The sequence below is a fragment of the Pteropus alecto genome, unplaced genomic scaffold (assembly GCF_000325575.1).
Source record: "Pteropus alecto unplaced genomic scaffold, ASM32557v1 scaffold239, whole genome shotgun sequence".
NCBI classification, from domain to species: Eukaryota; Metazoa; Chordata; class Mammalia; order Chiroptera; family Pteropodidae; genus Pteropus; species Pteropus alecto.
This window is the reverse complement of record NW_006494613.1, coordinates 5,497,734-5,518,907: the sequence shown is the minus strand read 5'-3', so window position 1 is coordinate 5,518,907 and position 21,174 is coordinate 5,497,734. Positions and strand designations below refer to the sequence as shown.

General features: G+C 29.3%; 1 protein-coding gene across 4 annotated transcripts in view; it reads right to left on the bottom strand.

Annotated features, from left to right (window-relative positions):
* Positions 1–21,174, bottom strand: part of ROBO2 (roundabout guidance receptor 2) — a 552,049-nt gene that overhangs the window by 53,178 nt on the left and 477,697 nt on the right. For all 4 annotated transcript variants that reach the window (XM_015600164.2, XM_015600165.2, XM_025042507.1 and 1 more), the window contains exons 16-18: positions 19,067–19,191; positions 16,719–16,890; positions 7,116–7,298 (exon numbers count right to left, since the gene is read on the bottom strand). In XM_015600164.2, coding sequence (XP_015455650.1) covers positions 7,116–7,298; positions 16,719–16,890; positions 19,067–19,191 — 480 coding nt within the window. The remainder of the gene's footprint in view (positions 1–7,115; positions 7,299–16,718; positions 16,891–19,066; positions 19,192–21,174) is intronic.

Sequence of the window (21,174 nt, the reverse complement as noted above, 5' to 3'; positions counted from 1 at the left end):
TTAATCCAAAACCTTTGCAACCAAATATATTTGAAAATTAAAATGTATCATGTCTGAGAAAGGTAATATAATGCAAGCTATATTCAACATTTTAAAATATTTTTGAGTGAATATGAATATTCATTATTAGTGAAATAAAGTCTAAAAATAATTTCACCTTAGTTTGGATTAAATTTTGCTACTAAATGATTTAGCTGAAAAATTATGCAAAAAAATTGGCATTTAGAAGTTTATGAACTGTAAAATTGTAGTTCTGTCCAAAATTAGTATAGATCAGCTAAACCAATCATTGGAGATGAAGGGAAAAAAATTTAGAGATATAAACTCAATGTATCTCTTTTTAGAAGGTATTAATTTTATTTACCATGATATTTTTTTACTTAGTGAGTAAAGATAAAAGTAATACAAATTTTATGAATTAGTTCCTAGTTTAAATAAACTGAGGATCTAGTATTACTTAAAATATACACGTAATAAATAACTTTGTCTTGTTTATTTTTTATTAAAATTATTAAGGTGATATTTATGAATAAAATTCTGTAGGTTTCAAGTATACAATTCAATAATACAGCATCTGTTTATTGCATTATGTGTTCACCACCCAAAGTCAAATCTTCCATCACCATATATTTGACCCCCTTTATCCTTACTATCCCCTTTTCTTCTGGTAACCATTAAACTATTGTGTCTATAAGTTTTCGTTTGTTTGTATTCATTTGTTGCTTTTAGTCTTATATCCCATTTATGAGTGAAATCATATGGTTCTCAACTAGTAAATACTTTTTAATTTGAATAACCTCTCCATAGTTCATCTGTTCCTTAAATTTACACTACAAAATATGATCATTCTTTAAATCTGGTAAGTTTCCAATAGCAGCTCTTCGTTCTCTAAGATTAGGCGATATGATCATCATAATCCAATGGGTCTATTAACACCCTCATGAGGTACCACCTCACAATGCAATGTTTTTAGAAATATCTTGCTGGCACACAAAGTATACTGCCTTTATAATTTTTTAGGTAACATCTCAAATACATTATAAAACAATTCTGACATAACCTTCGCATCTGCCCAGGATAGGCTACGAACAACAACTCGGAAAAAATCAAATAATACTAATTGCTACTCTGTTTTCTGACAGTTTACTGAAGTGCTGGGAATCAGAAATCAGCAATGTGTCCAAACCACATTGGGTCCCTTGAATAACTGCTTTTAACAACAAAGAGATAATTAATCTAAAACAATTAATAAAAAAAAATGAGCATGGGAGGTATTAAATAAAAGCTTGATTAGGGGAATAAAACACCACAAAACAGTACAGCTAATTAGCTTTCCATCTGATGTGAGTTTCTAGTTACATGGTTTTTAATGGACTATCAAGTGATTGTATCACTCCGCTAAAAGAGAGCTAAGATAATGTTGTGAATATCATTTCAAATATGCAAATAAGCAGGCACTGATGGACTACATCTTAAAATTTGCTCTTAGGAGAATATAGGGAGAAGCTAGATATTTCGTCCTAATTTAGATGTTCTTTTTGCTCACTTAAAGTTTCTGTTACTGCCAAAGCAATGAATGATATTAGAGAAAGAAAGACAACTGAAGCAGAGGCACAAAAATTGAGTTACATTTAACTTTTACATATTAATTAATGATAAATTCTTTATAAAATGTATCTCTGCATACCAGCTATACGAAGGTCAAAACAGTACATTGTGCAAATATATGACTTACAGTGACCCATAAACACGAGTTAGCATACAAGAGAATCTTTCATTTCATGTTTCTATCAGAAAAAGAAAAAGATCCTTATGTTAATAAGATTGCTCAGTTGTCTTTTTTAAGCAAGAGGAATAAAAGAGGACACATTTTTAGGTTTCCTTTTTACTCCATGCTCTAAAACTTTTAGATTTGTTCAGTAACTGAGTTCTGTTAGACCATGAGATTAAAAGCAGACTAGAAATAAGTATGAACAATTAGAACTCCAAAAATTAAAGTGATATTCAGTGTTTTGATTAGCACTTTTTGTACAGAGAGAAAGAAACAAAAATAAATGTTATAGCATATTGAAAACTGTTCGAAGTAGCTATCATTTCAAAGAGATGTCGAACTACCTTGAAGCTAAAAGTAAAGAGGGTGAGGAGAGTATGGGTGGCTGGACAATTTTGCTCTAAGTCATGATTTTGATACAGTGTAGTAATTTTGTGTTTAAAAGAGATAAATTTGAAATAAATGTGCATCTTTATCATGAGTTTCTGCTAGCATCTAAAATTAAGAACTTTCAGACTCATGTCTGGAAGATTTTAGCTAAAACTAACTGAATAATGCTTGTTTCCAAAAGGTTCTACAGACATCAGTCTTAAATGTTTTAGAATTGCATTAAATATTTTGAATTTATTGGAATATCTATAAAGGATATATGGTAAAAAGATTTTGCAAGTTTACCTCATATACAAAGTACCTCTACTATTATCTGACAGGATTAATCCTAATCTCATGCCTGCTAGAAGTGAAGGGGAAGGAAAACATAACTATGTGGTAAATTGACATTTTGAGGTAAGAATGCTTTTAGAGTGCCTATCTCTAGTGAGCCACATTTTCCCTACTCCAATTGGAAACTTTAATGTTGCCAGCCAAGCCTCATTCTTTTTCTTGATAAGCTATTTCTCAAAAATGAGTGTAGATTAATCCTCTTTTAATAAGCATTAACTCAGCTCAGATAATCAGAGTATAAAAATTCCATCAAATCTTTTAGCTGTCCTTGGATAGTTTTGTCAAATAATTTATATTTCATTAATGGTTTTAAAAGCTAGCTTGAAGTGTTTAGCATTTCATAATTTGTTTACTCACTAAATTGTTTATATTCATTGCTTCATAAAATCTGTTATACTCAGAGGTAATAGTCAAAAAATAAAATTCACCAATTAAAAGTAAAAATATATTTACTTTCATTAAAAAGTTGATGCCTTAAAAGAGAACAACATAAATTTGAAAAGGGTCATGTAGTCTTCATGTGAATTATAATATGTATATATGATATATAGAGAGAATATATCTGAATGTATATATATATATGAATATATAATACTTTTTATATAATTATATATGTAGCTATATAAAATACATATGAATATAATTACATATGTAGCTATATAAAATATATACGAATGTATAATACTTTTTATATAATTATCTATATAGCTATATAAAAAGCTACATGGCTTTTATTAAAATTTGTTATTCACTCTTCTATTCTCAAAAAAATGTTATACATATGATCAAATATTTACTCTAGATTCAAAACTCACCTAATATTTTCAAGTTTTTTCTGCCCAAATCTCTTAATGATTTTATTTCACCCTATAACAACTTAGGTGGTGAATTCTTCTAGCAGTCAAGAATGTCACATGCAGTGACGAGTAGACTTTAGTGCTCAGTGAAGATTAAATAAATAACGTTGCATGTTGTTCTAGAAATCGAACTATAGGAGGTAACACACAGTGTAAATATATATATATATGCCTTACTGTTAAAGTGTACAGCTGAAACATTCAATTTTGTTAACCAATGTCGCCATAAAAAAATAAACTAAAAAGATAAACATAAAATAAACAAAAATAAAGAAAAAATATAAAGTGATTTCATGTAGAATATTAGATATGAGGATACCTTTTTTTGTTGTTCTAGCTGCCCTTCTCTATTCCACAGGGAAATCTGTGGTGCATGTTTGTGTCTGAAGAATTTAAATAAAGGATACACAGGGAAAAAAAATGAATAGGAAGATAGTGTGTAATGTTGCCCTGGGGGAATCCCTAATTTCTGCTATGTAAAAAAGCAAAACAAATTCAGCCAAATTTTCCTCTCAGATTATTGAAATGTATAAGTTTGCATTTGATTCTTGATAGTTGCTTTTACAATATAAAGTGCTAATGTAGTAGTGTTCCATGATAAATGTTAAATCTCTAGCATATAAGAAAAATAGCAATACAGAATAGCAGGATTTTTTCCCCTCCTTCCAAGCATTCAAAAATATTTTTTTCACATTTTGAATAATCAAAGACTAACTGAAATAAAAATCAGTTTTTGCCTTCATAGGGTGAATGGAAAGCAACCTGATGAGAGAATTTCTAGTCTGAAAGGTATTCATATATCTCCCCACTAATTAAAATCTTCCTTGTTCTACTTCTAGTGGTTAAGAAGAGACTTGAAATTAAATAAGAAAAAGGGAATGCTGAGACCAAATTCTACCTGCTTTACAATTCTACTTAGGGTCAGTCTAGCTTTATTAAAATGCATGTCTCTTAACATATGTAACTTATATCACATATTTATGTATAATCCAACATCATAGTTGGGGTTTGAGATAAATAAAGTATCTTATGTTATAAATTAATTTAAATACTTATCCCAAAGGAGGCTTTTTGTTTATTTGCGGGGAAAAAAATTTGCTGTCATGAATTAACAATAAAATGTTGAGACTACATAGACATTACTATGTAGTGAAAGAGTAGAAATGTTAGACTTATCCTGACAGTAAAATTACATTGTTTTTTTACTTGTGAAATTTGTGATTCCCAGAAAAAATTTTATGAAAACCAAAATATAAATAGAACCAGTACAAATAGTATATATTTTCTATAACTTTTATAACACACTTCAGAGAAAAATAACCCTATACAAAATCTCTGTGCTCTTAAAATGGGTGATTAGCTCATGAAGGAAATATCAGAAATTTAAACCTATAATACATACTTCATTAATCATTCCTATTTAAAATTTCCTTCTTCTCTAAGTTGTATAGGAACAAGAATATGAAAATTTTAACAGGTGGAGGATAGGATATTTATGGAGGAAAATGTGTAGAAAGTATGACCAAGTCAGATAGGCAATGCTAGGTACCTGTGGTTTCAATTTTCATTTGCTTCTCACCTAGAAGAAAGGAACAGCAGTTGCTGGAAGGCAAATTACTCGTTGAAAGTGAATCCATTCTGAGAGTCAGCCATCTATCAATTAAGTATAAAGGTTTTGAAAGGCTGCTCTCTGGCTTGGCCTTATTCCAAAATGTTTGAAGGGCATAGCACCTTCTGAGTTAGCAGTTCTTCTACAAGCAGATGGATATCAATTACCATGAGAAATGATAATAGGAAATGTACTATTCTTGCCAAGCTCAAAGACCAACAGAAATCTTCAAATTAAATCAATAGGTTTTGCAAAGAACTGTTAAAAATAGAAAAAAGGAAAAAAGCTTGTCTGATATAATTTTACTATAAGCACGAAACTACTAATTATAAAAGCTAGGTTATTCATAAGGAATGGGTGAATGAAGAAGCATGAAGGCAAAAGATGCTACACTCCAAATGTGTATATCTTAGAACTTTCCACTGAAGTGACTAGTATAGTCAATATTTTAATATTTTCACCAAAGTCAAACAAAGAGACAAACACAAAATGGTCCTTGAATTAAATCAATTCTTCCTTATGTTTTATCTGACTTATATGAGTGCGTCACGATAGTGAAGTGTACCATAGTAATTGATTAAACAGATGGGCTGATGGACAGTACCTTCAAGGAATGAAGGCAGAGGACTGGACTATAAATCAAGAAAGTAAATTAAAACATCATTAATGTTCAAGGCTCTATCACTCAGCAGTTATTGCCCAGCATCCCTTTCTTGGAAGAATCTCTCACTAGTGTAGTGATACAGCATAGAATGACAAAGAATAAGGAAGAATGAATCAGGAACCAATGAAAAATGAGAACAAGATGACAGTAGATCACACAGCATGAAAGCCCTCTTTCAATGGATATACTATACTACTTTCTCTAGCCTTGGGAATTTATTCTGACCAGTAACTATTAAACTTTATTTTATAAGTTACAAACATGGGCCACAATGTTATAATCAATCACATGATTATATTTAAATTTTGTCAAATAACAAGCCAGCCAACCAAGTGGATACTACTTCTTCCATTTTGCACTATTTAAATACTCTCAGCTGTTTAGAAGCCTAAAAGCTATAGCAGCTTATAAGCTTAATAAGCAGTGAAATGTCTCTCAAAATCAGTTATTAAGATATTTATGCTTCTCATCAAGGCTATAGAAGATTGTCTCAAAAAATGCTAAAGTACTTGTAGGATGATGTTAAATTAATATTGTTCCCTTATAAATTCTAAAAAGTGTGAAATATTATGAGAGTTTCTTTTATGATCATTGTTAGAGAAAATTTTTAAATGAATTTTGATTAAAATTGTTATTAAATATAGCTTCAGTATTTAGTTCATTCTTTCAATTACTGACTTGATAATCTCTCTCTCTCTCTCTCTCTCTCTCTCTCTCTCTCTCTCTTTTCTCTCTCTCCCTCCCTCCCTCTCACCCTTGGAAATTTTTAAAGACCACAATTTTTTACATACTTATAATCCTATTTTGAATTCTAAGAAGAAAACTTTTTTTTTTTTTCCCCCCCAATAGGTTGAACATCTAGGGCTTTCTCTTTCTTCTGCTGTTTCTTTTCCTTCTCCTTTTTCTTCCTTCTAAAATTCTGATTGGTCACCTTGAAATAGACATCTTATTTAAGTGACTAATAAATCCTTAATTTATGTCTCATCGGTTTTATTAATTTGTGTGAGTTTTTTTGCTTGTTTTTATTTCAATCTGGAACATTTCCTATTGTAATCTGCATTTTGAAATACTAAATGCTATAGTTCATATCTTTCCCTTTTTTTTTTCTGAGCATTTTAGTAAAGCTCTTGTCTAAATTCACTTCTCAAACAATAGCTTCATAGCATGCAAAGTCTGTGTGCAGGTATGTGTGTGTGTGTGTTTCTGTGTTTTGAAAAACTAGTTGAGAAAAATGGTTAAGTATCAATATGCACTCTTGTTACGCTTCATTGGAGATATGAGCAAAAAGATTGCCTTACGGTCATAATATGACATTGTGAAGAGCAATACATTAAAACATGTCATTTATAATTGTATTCTACACAATAGATATTTAAAAGAAGTCAAAGAAAAATCATTCCTTCTCTCTCTTGTTATTCCATTTCATTCCTTCTCTCATTTCATCAAACTCCTAAAGATAAGAGGTTTTCTGAGCTGGAAATAGTTTCTTACCAGCATAATTACTGAGTCCCTTTCTCTTCTTTCTTCGCCAATACAACCATATGCTAAAACCCATCAAAATTACCCAGCAGGCACCACCAATACCAGCTATAAAGGCTGGTTGCTTCACAACATCAGTGATTTGCTCAGTTATGCTGTTATTGTTTTCAGTGATGACAACTTCATTACGTCCCCCTATAGAAGAAACAATAGTTTTAGTAAACAGTAATACAAAAATAAACACAGCAATACATACATGGTACAACAAAGTCATAGAAAATTAGAAAATTCCTTTGAAAACAGGTAATTATTTGTCCTGAGGTTATCACAATTATTGATGAACATATTTTATAAGTTTCAGAAGAATGAAATTATGAGTTTGAAACATGGTTAAGAACATTGCATCCTTATGTTATGATTTATGTTATAAATTCAGAACTGCTTCTTGATTTATTGACTTATAAGTGATTAATAAAACAAATGCTAGGGATTAAAATAACAGCAATTTTTTTTCTCCAGTTAGGTAAAGAATGTTTTAATACAGTCTTGTTAAAAGAAAAAAAAAGCAACTGCAACATTCATCTCAAGGTATTTGCAAATTGTTTTTTCTATAGCACTGCCCGAATTCAAATGTTCATAATTCAAAAATTTATGTAGCTTGATACTGTCCTTACTATTGTGGCAAGAAAGTTATTTTGATCAATCATGTTTTGAATTTTCTGGAATGTGCTAAAAGTGCTGTATAAGACAATGAAATTATGAAAATATCCTTCATAAAAATTACTATCTGTCATTAAAATGTCATGGAAAGATAAAATTCATATGTTCTCTTAAAGTATTTGAAATTAATTTGAACATCCACTTGAAAGTTGAATTCAAAAGACAACTTTAAAATTAATTCTAAGGTCTAAATAATTAAAACAAACATTTAAGCCAGGACTAAGATTATTCAGAAGTAGTCATATTTTTGATAATTTTGACATCTCGGGGATAATTAGGAAAGTCTTAATCCACATTTTTAAATAGTCTTAAAACTTTTGGAATCATAATATCACTGAAGAGCAATGATTTAAGTGCTTATTTAACAGATTAATAAATTTAGAAACTAAGAATTAAATGACATTTGATGTCAAAATTATATCTCAGTGATGACTGATTTAAGACTATTTAAAAATAAATTGTAATCAAAATATAAATAGCAAATCTCAGTATATTTCATTAAAAGAATATGTGATTTTAATTATTTTAATGATTATGGCACTGAAATGTATTAGAAAGAGCATGGACTTTGAAGTTTCACATTTTAATACTATTTTTGCCACTTGCTAGCTAAGTAAACAAAAAGCTTACATAAGGCAATTAATCTTTTTGAGTACCTGTTTCTCTTAATTATCAATAGTATTGTATATTTCATATATTTGAGAGGATCGTTTGAGATGATGTATGCAAAGAAGTTAATAGGAACATAGTAACTTGTGACTCAAAATTATGGTCAATTTAAGGCTAAGGGTTACTTTAAGAGATGCTCAGATAACTTCAGGGGTGTAAGTTGTGAATTGTCTAGATGTGAAAGTCCTGCAAACCATAAGTTACTTGTTTACCACACTTTCTCTTTTTTTCCAGGGCAGAAAATTAGCTTATGTTTCCCAGACTCACTTATAGTTGAGTGCAACAAAGTGATTGGGTATTGACCAATGATGCATAGTCACAAGTGATGTGTACTCCTTCCAGATATGATCCATATACTGCTGTGCCAGAACTTGGAGGATGCTGAACCCTTAATAGATGTTAGAGCCATTGATTGAAAGTATCAAAGTTACCTAAATAACTGTAAGGAGTAGAAACACTATTCTCCATTCTGTTAACCCTTATTATAACTGGGTTATAAATAAGAAAGAAAAAAAAAAACCTTTTATTTTATTAATTCAATCTGAATCCAAGCTTATTTATTATAACTGCTAGTATTTTCTCATACATACTTATATTTTATTTCTGAAGTGTCCTTTGTGTTAAATTCTAGATTTAAAACCTAAATTAACTTATGGAGTAAACATGGCTCATATTCTCAATCTATCTGCCCTTGATTATTATTATATAAACATAGAGAAAATGTAATTAAAATAAGCTCATATTTTCAATATGAGAAAATTTCTCTTTCATTTTTGTAAAAGGTCCATAAAATGTAATATTTAATATAGTGCAATATTTATATTACCCAAGGCATATTACTATTTTTTATGCCGCTGGTATTTTTGAAACAATGTTGTTGGTTGGATTAATTAGAGAATAGACAAGGAATGCGTGTGACCTGTAATGCTGCATTGTTCTTGCAGACAAAAATATAATGAAATATAATGTTTTCCTCCCATTGGAGAGTAATGAAGAACAAAACTAATTTGTTGGAATAGAAATTAATTAGACGCACCAGATTCAATTGTACCTATTATTGTGAAAGTTTGCAGCTGTTTCACATATTATTATCAATTATATAAGGTAAGTGTGAAATGGCCAAATGATTAAAGAAACAATAGCTATATTATTTAGCAAGAGTACTAAACAAATTTGTCAATGTAAATTTGTTATAATGACATTCTGTGTGATGTTTATATATGTAAATGCATTTGGTTGCATTTGTGTGTCTGTAAATGTAACCAGCAGAACTACAGATACCTTGATGTATAAGTCGTCTTACCAGTGGAAACTACAGACAAAAGAACAATATTACTTTTAAGTCCATGTAAGGCTGTTTATTAATGGTCTAACTAATGGTCTCTTAATGGAACTTTCTGGAATGAAATCTAAACAGAGAAAGAATAGATGAAACAGTACATAGTCTGGCATAAGACAAATTTAAAATTATCAGCTGTAAATTACATCAAATGCCAATACATGATTTAATTAAAGCAAAGGGGAAATTAGATAGAGCTTGAGTCACTTCAAGTGCTGTTTCCAGTACTGAATAGACAATAGGGAAAACATAAATTGAAACAGAAAAGGACGTAAGGCATCACTAAATCACTTTTTAACTAAGGAATAACAGTTGTGTAGATAAGGTTATCAGACAAGATCTTAAGGTAGATATGCAGGGGTAATTAAAGAAACAATTAAGGGTTCCTTTAGTACAATAGTAGATATTAAAAAGTAATAAATCTCTTGAGGACAAATAGCCTTTTCCTGGTTGAACCATGCTTGTGTGTGTGTGTGTGTGTTTGTGTGTGTGTATTTCAAGTGGTACAATATTCTATCTTCTGTTTACAACTTGGTTATTGCATATTCTAACCACTTGAATAGGAGATAAGAATATAATTTATTAGATTATTTTTTATTTCATTAAAAGAGTTGAAAAAAGTTGTATGATACACTAAACTATAAATTAAATACTACTCTTATTCATTTGAAAACAGTCTTTTTAAAAGAACACAAGAGTTAAGCAAAATTTTCTATTTGATTTAAAATAATATAAATTTCTTTATCTTTTGTTACTACACAATTGTTTAGTTTTTAACTGTTATGACATGAGCTTGGTGAAATGGTACTCCTGCAATTATTTACTTGCCTCTCAGTGTAATAAATACCTAAAATATGATGAAACAAATAGGTAGTCACTACAGAACAACAATAATAACAATGAAACTTTCCTATGCTTGAGAATTATATGTATTATTCAATAGTATAAACAATATGAAAGGAGAATATAAATATTTAGCGGTCTTACTTAGCTTTGAATTAAAAATATATATTTGATCAATCTATTTTATATATGTGCTAGAGAGATAGTGAAAAACAAAACTTTACTTATCCAAGAGCTCTTATAGAAAACTATGCCTTTTAAACATGTTTCATATATAGTTTTTTTAAATTAAAAGTGAATGGCTTATTCCTAAATATTATAAATAATATACACACACACATACATATATGTTAGTTAAATCCTTTTGGGTGTACCTGTATTTCTTTCTTATTCCAATTTATTTTAGAAACTCTCAAAAGGGCAAGATTATAGGTTTCCCTGAGGTTAAGAAATTAATTCGGTCTGTATGACTAATTAAGAAGGGAAAGGCAATTTAGAGGAAAGTTAATGCTCTAACTTTTTCTCTTTAATGCTTTTAATATATAAAAGAAAGAAAACTTGGAGAATTTTAAAAAATTACCATTATGACTGAATATTAAATCTTTTCATACATTATATTTTTAATTGGAAACAAAGTTTCAAAAAGTGGCAGTATGTTTTGTATACATCATTTCAAAAAATGAACAGAAAACAACAAATGGCATATTCATTTGTATCAAACTCAGTAAGTGTTTTTAAAATACATAAATTCAAAAAATGGCATGTTCATTTGTATCAAACTCAATAAGCGTTTTTAAAACATATAAATTCTAAGAATAATATTTTTAAAAAGTTAAAGACGTTGACAAACAAATAAAGTAGGGAGAACTAAAGATTTTGCCTCTTGAAAGAAGAAAACAATAGGGGAAGACTGCCATGTGAGGCTCTTTTTCTCCCTTAGAGATTTCAATCCATGCAGTGATAGGCAGCTAGAATCCAAGCTGAAAACCTCAATCTTATCGATGTGATAAGTCAGAGGATAGGGTTCAGAGTTGTCGGAGTGACTGAAAATTAAAGAAGGAACCATGTGAAAGAGGGGGCCACAGGAGAGTGATATTCCTTTACCTGTATAAAACTCACACTCCCCACCTCCAATAATCTTAGCATAAACTCTAAACTGTGCATGCAGGATGATTCCAAGGATCTGGTAAAAAACAAAATCTAGAAGATTGAAAGTCTGAATAGCCTTTTTCAGCTGTTGCCTACTACAGCAAGATTGTGTTTGAAGTTTAATTTTCAACAAGTTAAGGGAGCTAGATAAACATATTAGGCTTTTCACTGAAATCTCAAGAGGGCTGTGCATTAGAAGTAAATATCAAACTGAAAATTTGTGCTAAGAATGAAGTCAAAAAATAAATAGCTCCATATTAACAAAAGAAAAGATAAGCCAGCATAAGATCAAGATGATTAGTCAATAATGAAACTGTCTCTAGAACAAATTCAACACTCTTCAGAAGTTCACAAAATTTTATAGTATGTCATCTGCAGTGTTCAGTATACATTAAAAAAAATTTACTTGGTCTGGAAAATGAACAACAATGAAATACTAAGAAAATATGATACAAGGTCGAGAGAAAAAGTAATCAATAGAAATAGACTATTAGATGACACAGATGGTGATATTAGGAAAAAAGGACTTTAAAACAGCTATTATAATATGTTCATGAATTATAATTAATAGTCAAAATAATTGACTATATTAAAAATTTTAGAGGAAAATGTAAAATGTAAAAGATAAATAGAAATTCTGGAAAGAAAATTGTATCATATGAAATGAATAATTCACTTGATATTTCCTCTTCTGCCCATGAAAAAATAACAAGTGTAGGACATACAATCTCACCATAAACAAGTAGAAAACTAGGTAAAATATGTGAAACAAAAGAGCAGGATTATGAGAAAGGGAAAAAACAAGGGGAATGCTACAATTTTCATAGCTTTTTATCTGGAGACAATTTAAAGCAAAACCAATAATAATACTTTAGTTTGTGTATTTAATTTGTGGCATTTATTACATGTATAGAAGTAAAAGAAATATAACAGTAGTAGGAAGATTGAGAGGAAGGAAAATGTAATTATATTTTCTAAGATCTTTTTATTATAGGCAAATTCTAGAGTAACCATTACAAAAAAAAATGTACTTAACAATCTAATCATAACAATCTAATCATGAATGTAAAATATAATACAGAAAGTTTTTAAATTTATCTGAAAGAATTCAGGAAATAGGAAAATAGGAACAAAGTTAGATAAAAATAATTAGCAAGATACTAATTTTAAGCCCAAACCCATCAAGTGAATTGTATTAAGGATAATAGTCCTAATACTGCAATTAAAGGGAAAAAATTGTCATATAGGATAAAAAAGCAAGACCGAACAATATATAGTTAAAAAATAGAAGTATACATCAAATATAGACAAGAGTTAAAAGAAAAAGATAGAAAAAGCACAAACCAAGTTATAAGACAATATGGTTATACTAATATCAGATAAAGCAAATCTTAGGACAAAAATTTTGCTGGAGAATTTTACTAGGAAATTAGGTAAGGCATTTCCTAATTATAAAGATAAGTTCAGTTAAGAACTTATGTCAATCCTAAAATGTACTCATATAAAGAAGAGTAGCAAAATAAAGAAAATAAAAACAAACTTATAGATAGAAAGGAGGAATGCACAAACTTGTAATTATAATACCTTTCCAAACTATTTTTTATTAATTGAAAGAATAGACAGAATATCAGTAGGGGCCTTAATAAAACTAATAAAACTACCAACTAATTTGACCTAACATTTATAGAACATTCTACTCTAAAACAGAAAAATTCACATACTTTTCAAATGCACAACAAACGTTCATTAAGAACAAATGCTGGAATATTAAAATAAATCTCTATATTTAAAAGACTAAATTCATACAAAATACATTCTCTGATCTCTGTACATTTAAATTAGAAGTCAGTAACAAAAAGCTATCTGGAAAATCCCAAAACATCAGGAAATTTAATAATATACTTCTAAATAACCTCTGCAAAAAAACCAAATCTTTAGGGAAAGTGGAAAGTATTTATAATGATATAAAAACAAAACACATTAAAAGTTATGTTAAAATTATTAAATAAAAGTCATTAAATAGCATAATAAAAGATCTAAAGTTATAACATTTAGCTGAAAAAAATGCTTAAAAGAAAATTTATCACTTTAAGTGTTCATATTTAAAAGGAGATAGGTCCAAATTATAGATATATTTCTATCTTAAGAAGCAACATAAAAGTAAATAGAAGAAAAAAATAACAGAAACTGATTAATTAGAAATAAAATAAAACTAACAACACCAAAGTTTTTTACTTTGAAAAGATAAATAAAATTGATAACTTCTTATCAAGACTGATTAATATTGGAGAGAGAAGGAAGAGGGAAAGGGTAGAGGCATGAAAAAGAAGAGAGAAAAAGAAATAACATAAATCTTTGGTATGTAAGAATAAAAGAAGTGCCATTATAACAGATCTTGCACACATTACATTTAAGATTACAAACAAGTAGATATTGCAAATAATCATATGCTAATAAATTTAACAACTTAGATAATGAGAAATGTATTTTAAGAAGAATATAAGACCTGAAAAAACTCTTACAGAATATAGAGGAGAAAAGAATATTTCTCAATCTATTTTACAAAGCTAGCCACTCTGATTACAAAACCTGACAAAAGACATTAGAAAAAAAGGAAACTGTCAATCAATATTCTTCATGAACATAAATACAAAATTCTTTATCAAATGTTATCAAACCAGATCCACTAATATCTGTAAAACCCATAATATGTCCTGACCAAATGGGATTTATTCCAGGAATGAAAACATTATTTACCTTTGAAATCATTCAATAGAATTTACTATATTAATGCAAACAAGGAGAGAGAAAACAGATGATTATCTGAATGCACCCAGAAAAAGTATCTCATAACTATTACAATAAATGAGTGAAATTAGTAAGGTCATAAGATGAGAGCAATATATAAAATTAAATAGAATAGTTAAAAAAATTTATGAATCCACTTAAAAATAAAATATTCAGGAAAAAATTTAACATTAACGTGAAAAAAGTGTAAAAAATGAAATACTCAGAAAAAAGTTTAACACAACATATGAAAGAGCATACCCTGAAAACTACAAAATATTATTGAGAAAAAATAAAAGTAATAATGGAGATGTACGTCATGTTTTTAGACAGAAAGCCTCACTATTAAAATGTTTAGTCTCTCCAATTTGATGTATAAATTTACTGCATTTTCAATCAACAATTCCAAAATATTTTTTTTTTTTTTAGAAACTGACAAAATGATTTGAAAAGCATATAGAAAAGCAGATCTGGGATAGCCAAAACAATTCTGCAGAAGAAAATAATGGAGTATTCACATTAACCTGATTTCATGAGCTATAGTAACCAAAGTAGTGGTTTGGCACATGGATAGACATATAAACAAATGAAACAACATAGGGAATCCAGGAATGGAGCCACATAAATTATTCACCGGAGAAAGGAAAGTTTTTCCATTAATGATGTCTGCACAATTTGATATATATTTGGAAGTAAATGTGTTTCAACCTTTAAACCACATGCAATTACTTGAAGATGAATTATAGACCTAAACATAAAAGCTAAAATTATAAAGCTTCTAGAAGAAAATATAAGAAAATATCTTCATTCTCGAGGTAGAGCACAATTCTTAGAAAGCACTAAACATGAAAGAAAAATTTGATAAATTATAATGTACAAAATTTTAAAACATTTGTTCATCAAAAGATACTATTAAGAAAATGAATAAAGAAGTCATAGACTAGGAGCGAACTATTTGAAACACAAACATATGACAAAATTTGTATCTTGAATGAATATGTAACTCCTCCTAATCAGTCACAGGAGACAAACAACACACTTTTAAAAAATTGAAGACTTGAAATTTTATAGAAAAAAATATGTGAATGGCCAAAAAGCGTATGAAAACCTACTCAACATCATTAGACATCAAAGGAAACTGAAATGTATTCTTTTACACTCATTAGAATGGCTAAAATTACAGGCTGATGGCATCGAATTTTGGTGACAACGTTGAAATGTGAGAAGTCATATTCTTTGCTAGTGAGAGTATAAAAGTATACAATAATTTGAAAAAAACTGTTTTTAAATCTCTTATAAATTCAATGTACATCATTATCGCCCAGAAATTTCATTTTTGGATAGTTCTCCAAAAGAAATAAAAACATATGTACTCAAAAAAAAATTATACAAGAATGTTCATTCCATGAAGAGAAAAGCAGAGAAACAAAATATAACATATTCACACAAACAGTGCTCAGAAACAAAATATATGAATTGCATAATATATACATGGGTGTATTTCAAAAACATTATGTATAGTGAAAGAAGCCAGACACAAAATATTGTATTCTGTATAATTCCATTTATACATATTTCAAGAATGGGCAAACATAATGCATGGTGATAGGGAACAATTTTCTGAAATGATGATAGTAAATTTTAATAGGGATTTTTTTCCTTTGGGGTAGTATATTTGAATTACAAAGTTTCATTTGGCCTGTTTCTGGTTAAATTTTGACATTTTTCTGGCCAAGAGAAAACATATAGATTTGAAACATGCTCTTCCTCCAGTAATTGCCTAATGTCCTATCATGTTTCAATAGTGTCAAAATTACTAATAAAACCATTGATTAGAAATAATTTTCAAACAAACTTTCAGCAGCTAAACTCTTAGTAATTATAATTTTAAGAAGTTTCTGGGAGTTTTAAGAGCATGAATAATTGTTAATCATTTCTGTAAGAAACATTTCCGTAAGAAACTAGACAACTAACCCATTTGACTATATGATGTTTACACCCTATTACTCATTACTGCATATCCACTGTTAGAATGTCAATGCAAAAAATAATCTACCTTGTTATCTGTTGATTCATTCTGAAACACAGACCATATAGATGGTACTTACCAATTATTATTGGTTGTGGTTCACTTTTTACTCCAACCCCTGCACTGGTACTAGCTGCAACCTCTACCCGGTATTGAACACCTGGGAATAATCCACTAATTATTACAGACCGAATGGCTGCATCCACAGTTTTGTTGATATGAAATCGCGTTTCATTCCCCAGACACCAGATCTACAGAAATGTAAAGTGAATAACAAAAGAAGATAAAATTATCTTTTCTGGTAATTAGATCAATGGAGTAAATATATTTTTTTAGTAGTGACCAATCTATTTCTGAGCCTTATAGAGGTATTTATAAATTATATTTTCTAAAGCCTAATCTTTACTGTTTATATGTGTGCGTGTGTGTATAAAAGGAAGAAAAATAAGGAAAGCTAGATATGACATGTCCTTCATATCTGACAATCAACATTGAATGCTCATAACACAATAATTCCCTTAACACCTTTGGGAAGTGGTCCTTGGTTGAAAACAGCATTAGCACATGGATTAAAACACATAAATTCCTCATCTTAATTTACTTACCAAGATTTGTTATGCATATAATCTATTAAAAATATGGCGATTATGAGTTGTAACATTCAAAGTACATAGGTGTACATCTATGTAATTTATACTTCATTTAAGAAAATATTAAATTTACACAGAAGTAGTTAATACAAATAATTGACTTAAGTTATAGGTATTGACTAAAATGAAATTAAAATGAATATTTACATTGACTGTAATAAATCTTAATATTGATCGAAACATATCTATACACACATACACATGAATGAGAAAAAAGTGGTAGAAAGTCTTTAAACACTGTTGTGAGGAAATCTGGGCTTTTACTTCAAGTAAGAATCAAATTTTGTCATGCTTCTTCCAGGATATGAAAATCTGTTACTATAAAATGTGTTATAAAAAGAATTTTACTTATGTATACATATTTGTATTCATATTATGTAGTATTTTATGATCTACATGTAGACACAAAAGTAGATGTACACAGTGCTTGTTTCTGAAACAGGTATGTCCCTGACATGTTTTCTTTAAAATTATTCCTGTAAATTGTATACTTTTATTTACATTAGGATGCCTGTGTTACTAATGGAGGAATATTAAGCCCTTACCAAAATATATATTTTGTTACCAAAAGAGAAAAATCTCACATGAATGGGAAAGTTTATAAGTTATAATACAAATTATCATGTTGTCAAAAAACTTAATTTTTAAGTAAATGGAGGTTTAAGATATTTAGTCCCAAATGCTACAAAGGTAAAAGCCTAACATTATTAACACACACACACACCACAGCAGATTATTCTTTGTTCTTAAAACAATGTGTTCTAAGACTTGTAAAACTTTAGAATCTACATAATTAAACTATTGCAAAAGCACTTACTTTTATATTTCTTATGCACGCATCTTTATAATGTGATGGGATTTATTTTAAATGCTTATGCACATTATGCTCATTTGCTTCAGTAAGTTAACCATTCACTTAAGAATATTATATTTTGAATTTATTATTTTTTCTTAGAAATAACGAATTCAATCTGCAATGTTTTGAGTAAAATTATTCAGCTTAATTTCACATATCAGCTATTAGTTTCTGGGGAGAAGTAGGATGTCTAGTTTTCTATTCTAATAGATCTAGCATGTTATTGTCAAAATTCTATAAATATTTATTAACAGCAAAAAATCATAGTTTTAAAATTTTTATAAGATTTAATGAGGTTTTTACTCTCACATGTGGTCTAATTAGATCACTTAATCAGATCTTATTTCTCAGTTAGACATTTGCTTCTTAAACATCAAATGATAGTGAATAAAACAACGAATATATACTGTTTCTAAATAGTAACAAGTTCAATTGAAAAATGAGATAATCAACCATTTTTTGTAAGTCAGTTTTTTCAAAACATGTTTTTCCAATGGTTCCTTTTTTTCAAGTGGAATATTTTACAAAATCTCAATAAATTTATAAAAGCAGAACTTAGAATGGAAGTTGGTGCTGCCCGCTCTTCTATTCACACTCCAACTCTCTAAACCCCTGATCATCTTTTTCTGAGAACACAGTTTGAAAACACTGCCATAAAACCTGTTACATGGAAATTTAATAACGAAAAATACTCCACCGTTATGGTTTTCTTGTGCAACTGAGTTTGTGTTATCTGTGACCATGGAGTTAGGTTCTAATCCCCTATGCATTTGTTTCTTTTTACCTGTCACCCAAAGATATAAAAAAAATTAATTTATACGCAAACTCCATAAGAGGGACACTAGAGATGTGCCTCACCCACGTGACACTGAGACTTCTTCAGGAATCTTTGTCAACTTTCCTTCTTTACTCAGGTCCTACCTTGTATTCTTGGATAATCCCATTCTGATGATCTGGAGGAGGAGGATCCCAGGAAACACTAATACTTGTGCTATTGTGGCTTCCAACTGTCAGCACAGTGACAGACTGGGGAGGGGCACTTGGGGCTGCAGAGAAAGTAATTAGAATATATATAAACTATAAGTCTTGGTGTACATTAATGCTGCTTACAGAATATGAATATGAAGACAAGATGCATGAGGTTCTAGTTTCTAGTAATTCTAAATTTGCATATAGCATTCAAAAATGACGGTTTTTACAAAATGTCTTTTAAATATAATACATGGATTTAAAGCAAATATAACAGCTGTGGTAATATATACTCAATAAATTTAACAGCTAACATTCTAATGAGTGTTTTCTGTATACCCAGCAATGAAGTAAAGGTGAGATTTAATTCTCACAATAACCTCAGGAAGTAAAATCAACTCATCAGTTTTAAAAATGAGAAAACTAAAGCCTACAGTAAGAGACTAAGTCAAACAATAAGTCAAAATTCGAACGCAGGTATGTTTGATTCTAGAACTTTGAGTCTTTTAATTCTAATAGGCCCTCTTTCTGAAAACAAAGCAAAACAAAACAAAACAAAATAATGAAAACACAGTTATCAAAGATATTCTGAGAAGATGTACTCCTCATTACAGTTGAGTGGTGGCATTATTGACAATCTTTTTTTTCTTTTGGTTTGTGTTTAATAAATAAAAACAGAAATACAGCTATAAATTTCAGCAGAATACTTCTGTTTTCATATTGGGAAAATAATTGTTATAAATTGACCCATGATCTAAGATTTAAGATTTATTTTATATTTATGGGCAAGGTTCATTTATATCTGAAGATATAAATGAAAACAGTTTATGTTGGGTCAAATGTGAAATGGACAGATTTTAATTTCCTATAGTTCTCTTCTTTTATGGTTTTTCATATAATCATACTGAGAAAAGGTGAGTGAGAAAAAATTTTCTAATTTTAGACTGTAGCATCTTCCATCCAGTATGTCTGAGAGCTAAAAAATACTAATTTTGCTGGAAAACATCAATTCTCAGTGAATCTCTGAGTTTAAACCAAAGGAAGGAAAATCGATACTAAAGTATTAACAGTTAAAAAAATTAAAGAATTTTGTGGTTAAAGGATTTTTATATAAAAAGGTCAATGCTGTCATAACTCTACACAGTTTAGCTCTTTGAAAATATGAACGATTGAACTGTAAAATATATTTTAAAAGCCTATCAATAGAATCTCCCATGTTTAGTGACTTTGTCATGACATAATTCACTGAGGTATAGCTGTATTTGCATGGAGATACAGAGCACACAAATACCACAATACCACGCTTTATTATTCCTCTGTGTGACAATATTGCTCTAAAATATGGCCTGATGACATAATCCAACCACTAGTCTATCAGTTTTGTAGTTGTTAAGTAGACTGCTTTGAAAAATAACTTTTGAGAACTGGTTTCTCATTTTCCTGCTGTTGGTTTGGAGAGAACACCATGCCTACTTCCGGACAGGACTATTTTTCCTGTGCTCAGTCTCTTTCTAAATATATGAAAGAATCCAAATCATCACTCATTGTTCCCAGATACAGGCCAGCTGAGTTCCATTTGTTAGCTTCAGAAAGCCACAGAAATTGGAGAGGAACATATACTAAATGGGGACAAAAGTCTAATCCAGAGGAAAAGTATAACTGCAGTGAAATTGCTTTTTAGAAGTACTCCTTAAATGTAGTATTCTGTATTAAATTTACCTACCCCATTCATTAGTACTTCAAATTGTCAATATAGAATAAAATTTAATGGTGGTAAAGATGTTATTACTATGGTTTAGTAATTTCTCTTTATATATTCTAAAAGCAGACTAATGACGCTTTTAAAAATATGTACTTCTTCCCATATCAGTGTATCACACTGTAAACCAATGTCAAGATAAGATTTCACTGTTTTGCTTATTAAAAGATATGTATAATTTAAAGCTCTTTGGTCAAACATAAATATTAGCATGAACAACCTATATACATTTTCTTAAGGCTGCTTAATTTATATTAATTTATATTATTTATATTAATTATATTAATTAAATTATATTAAT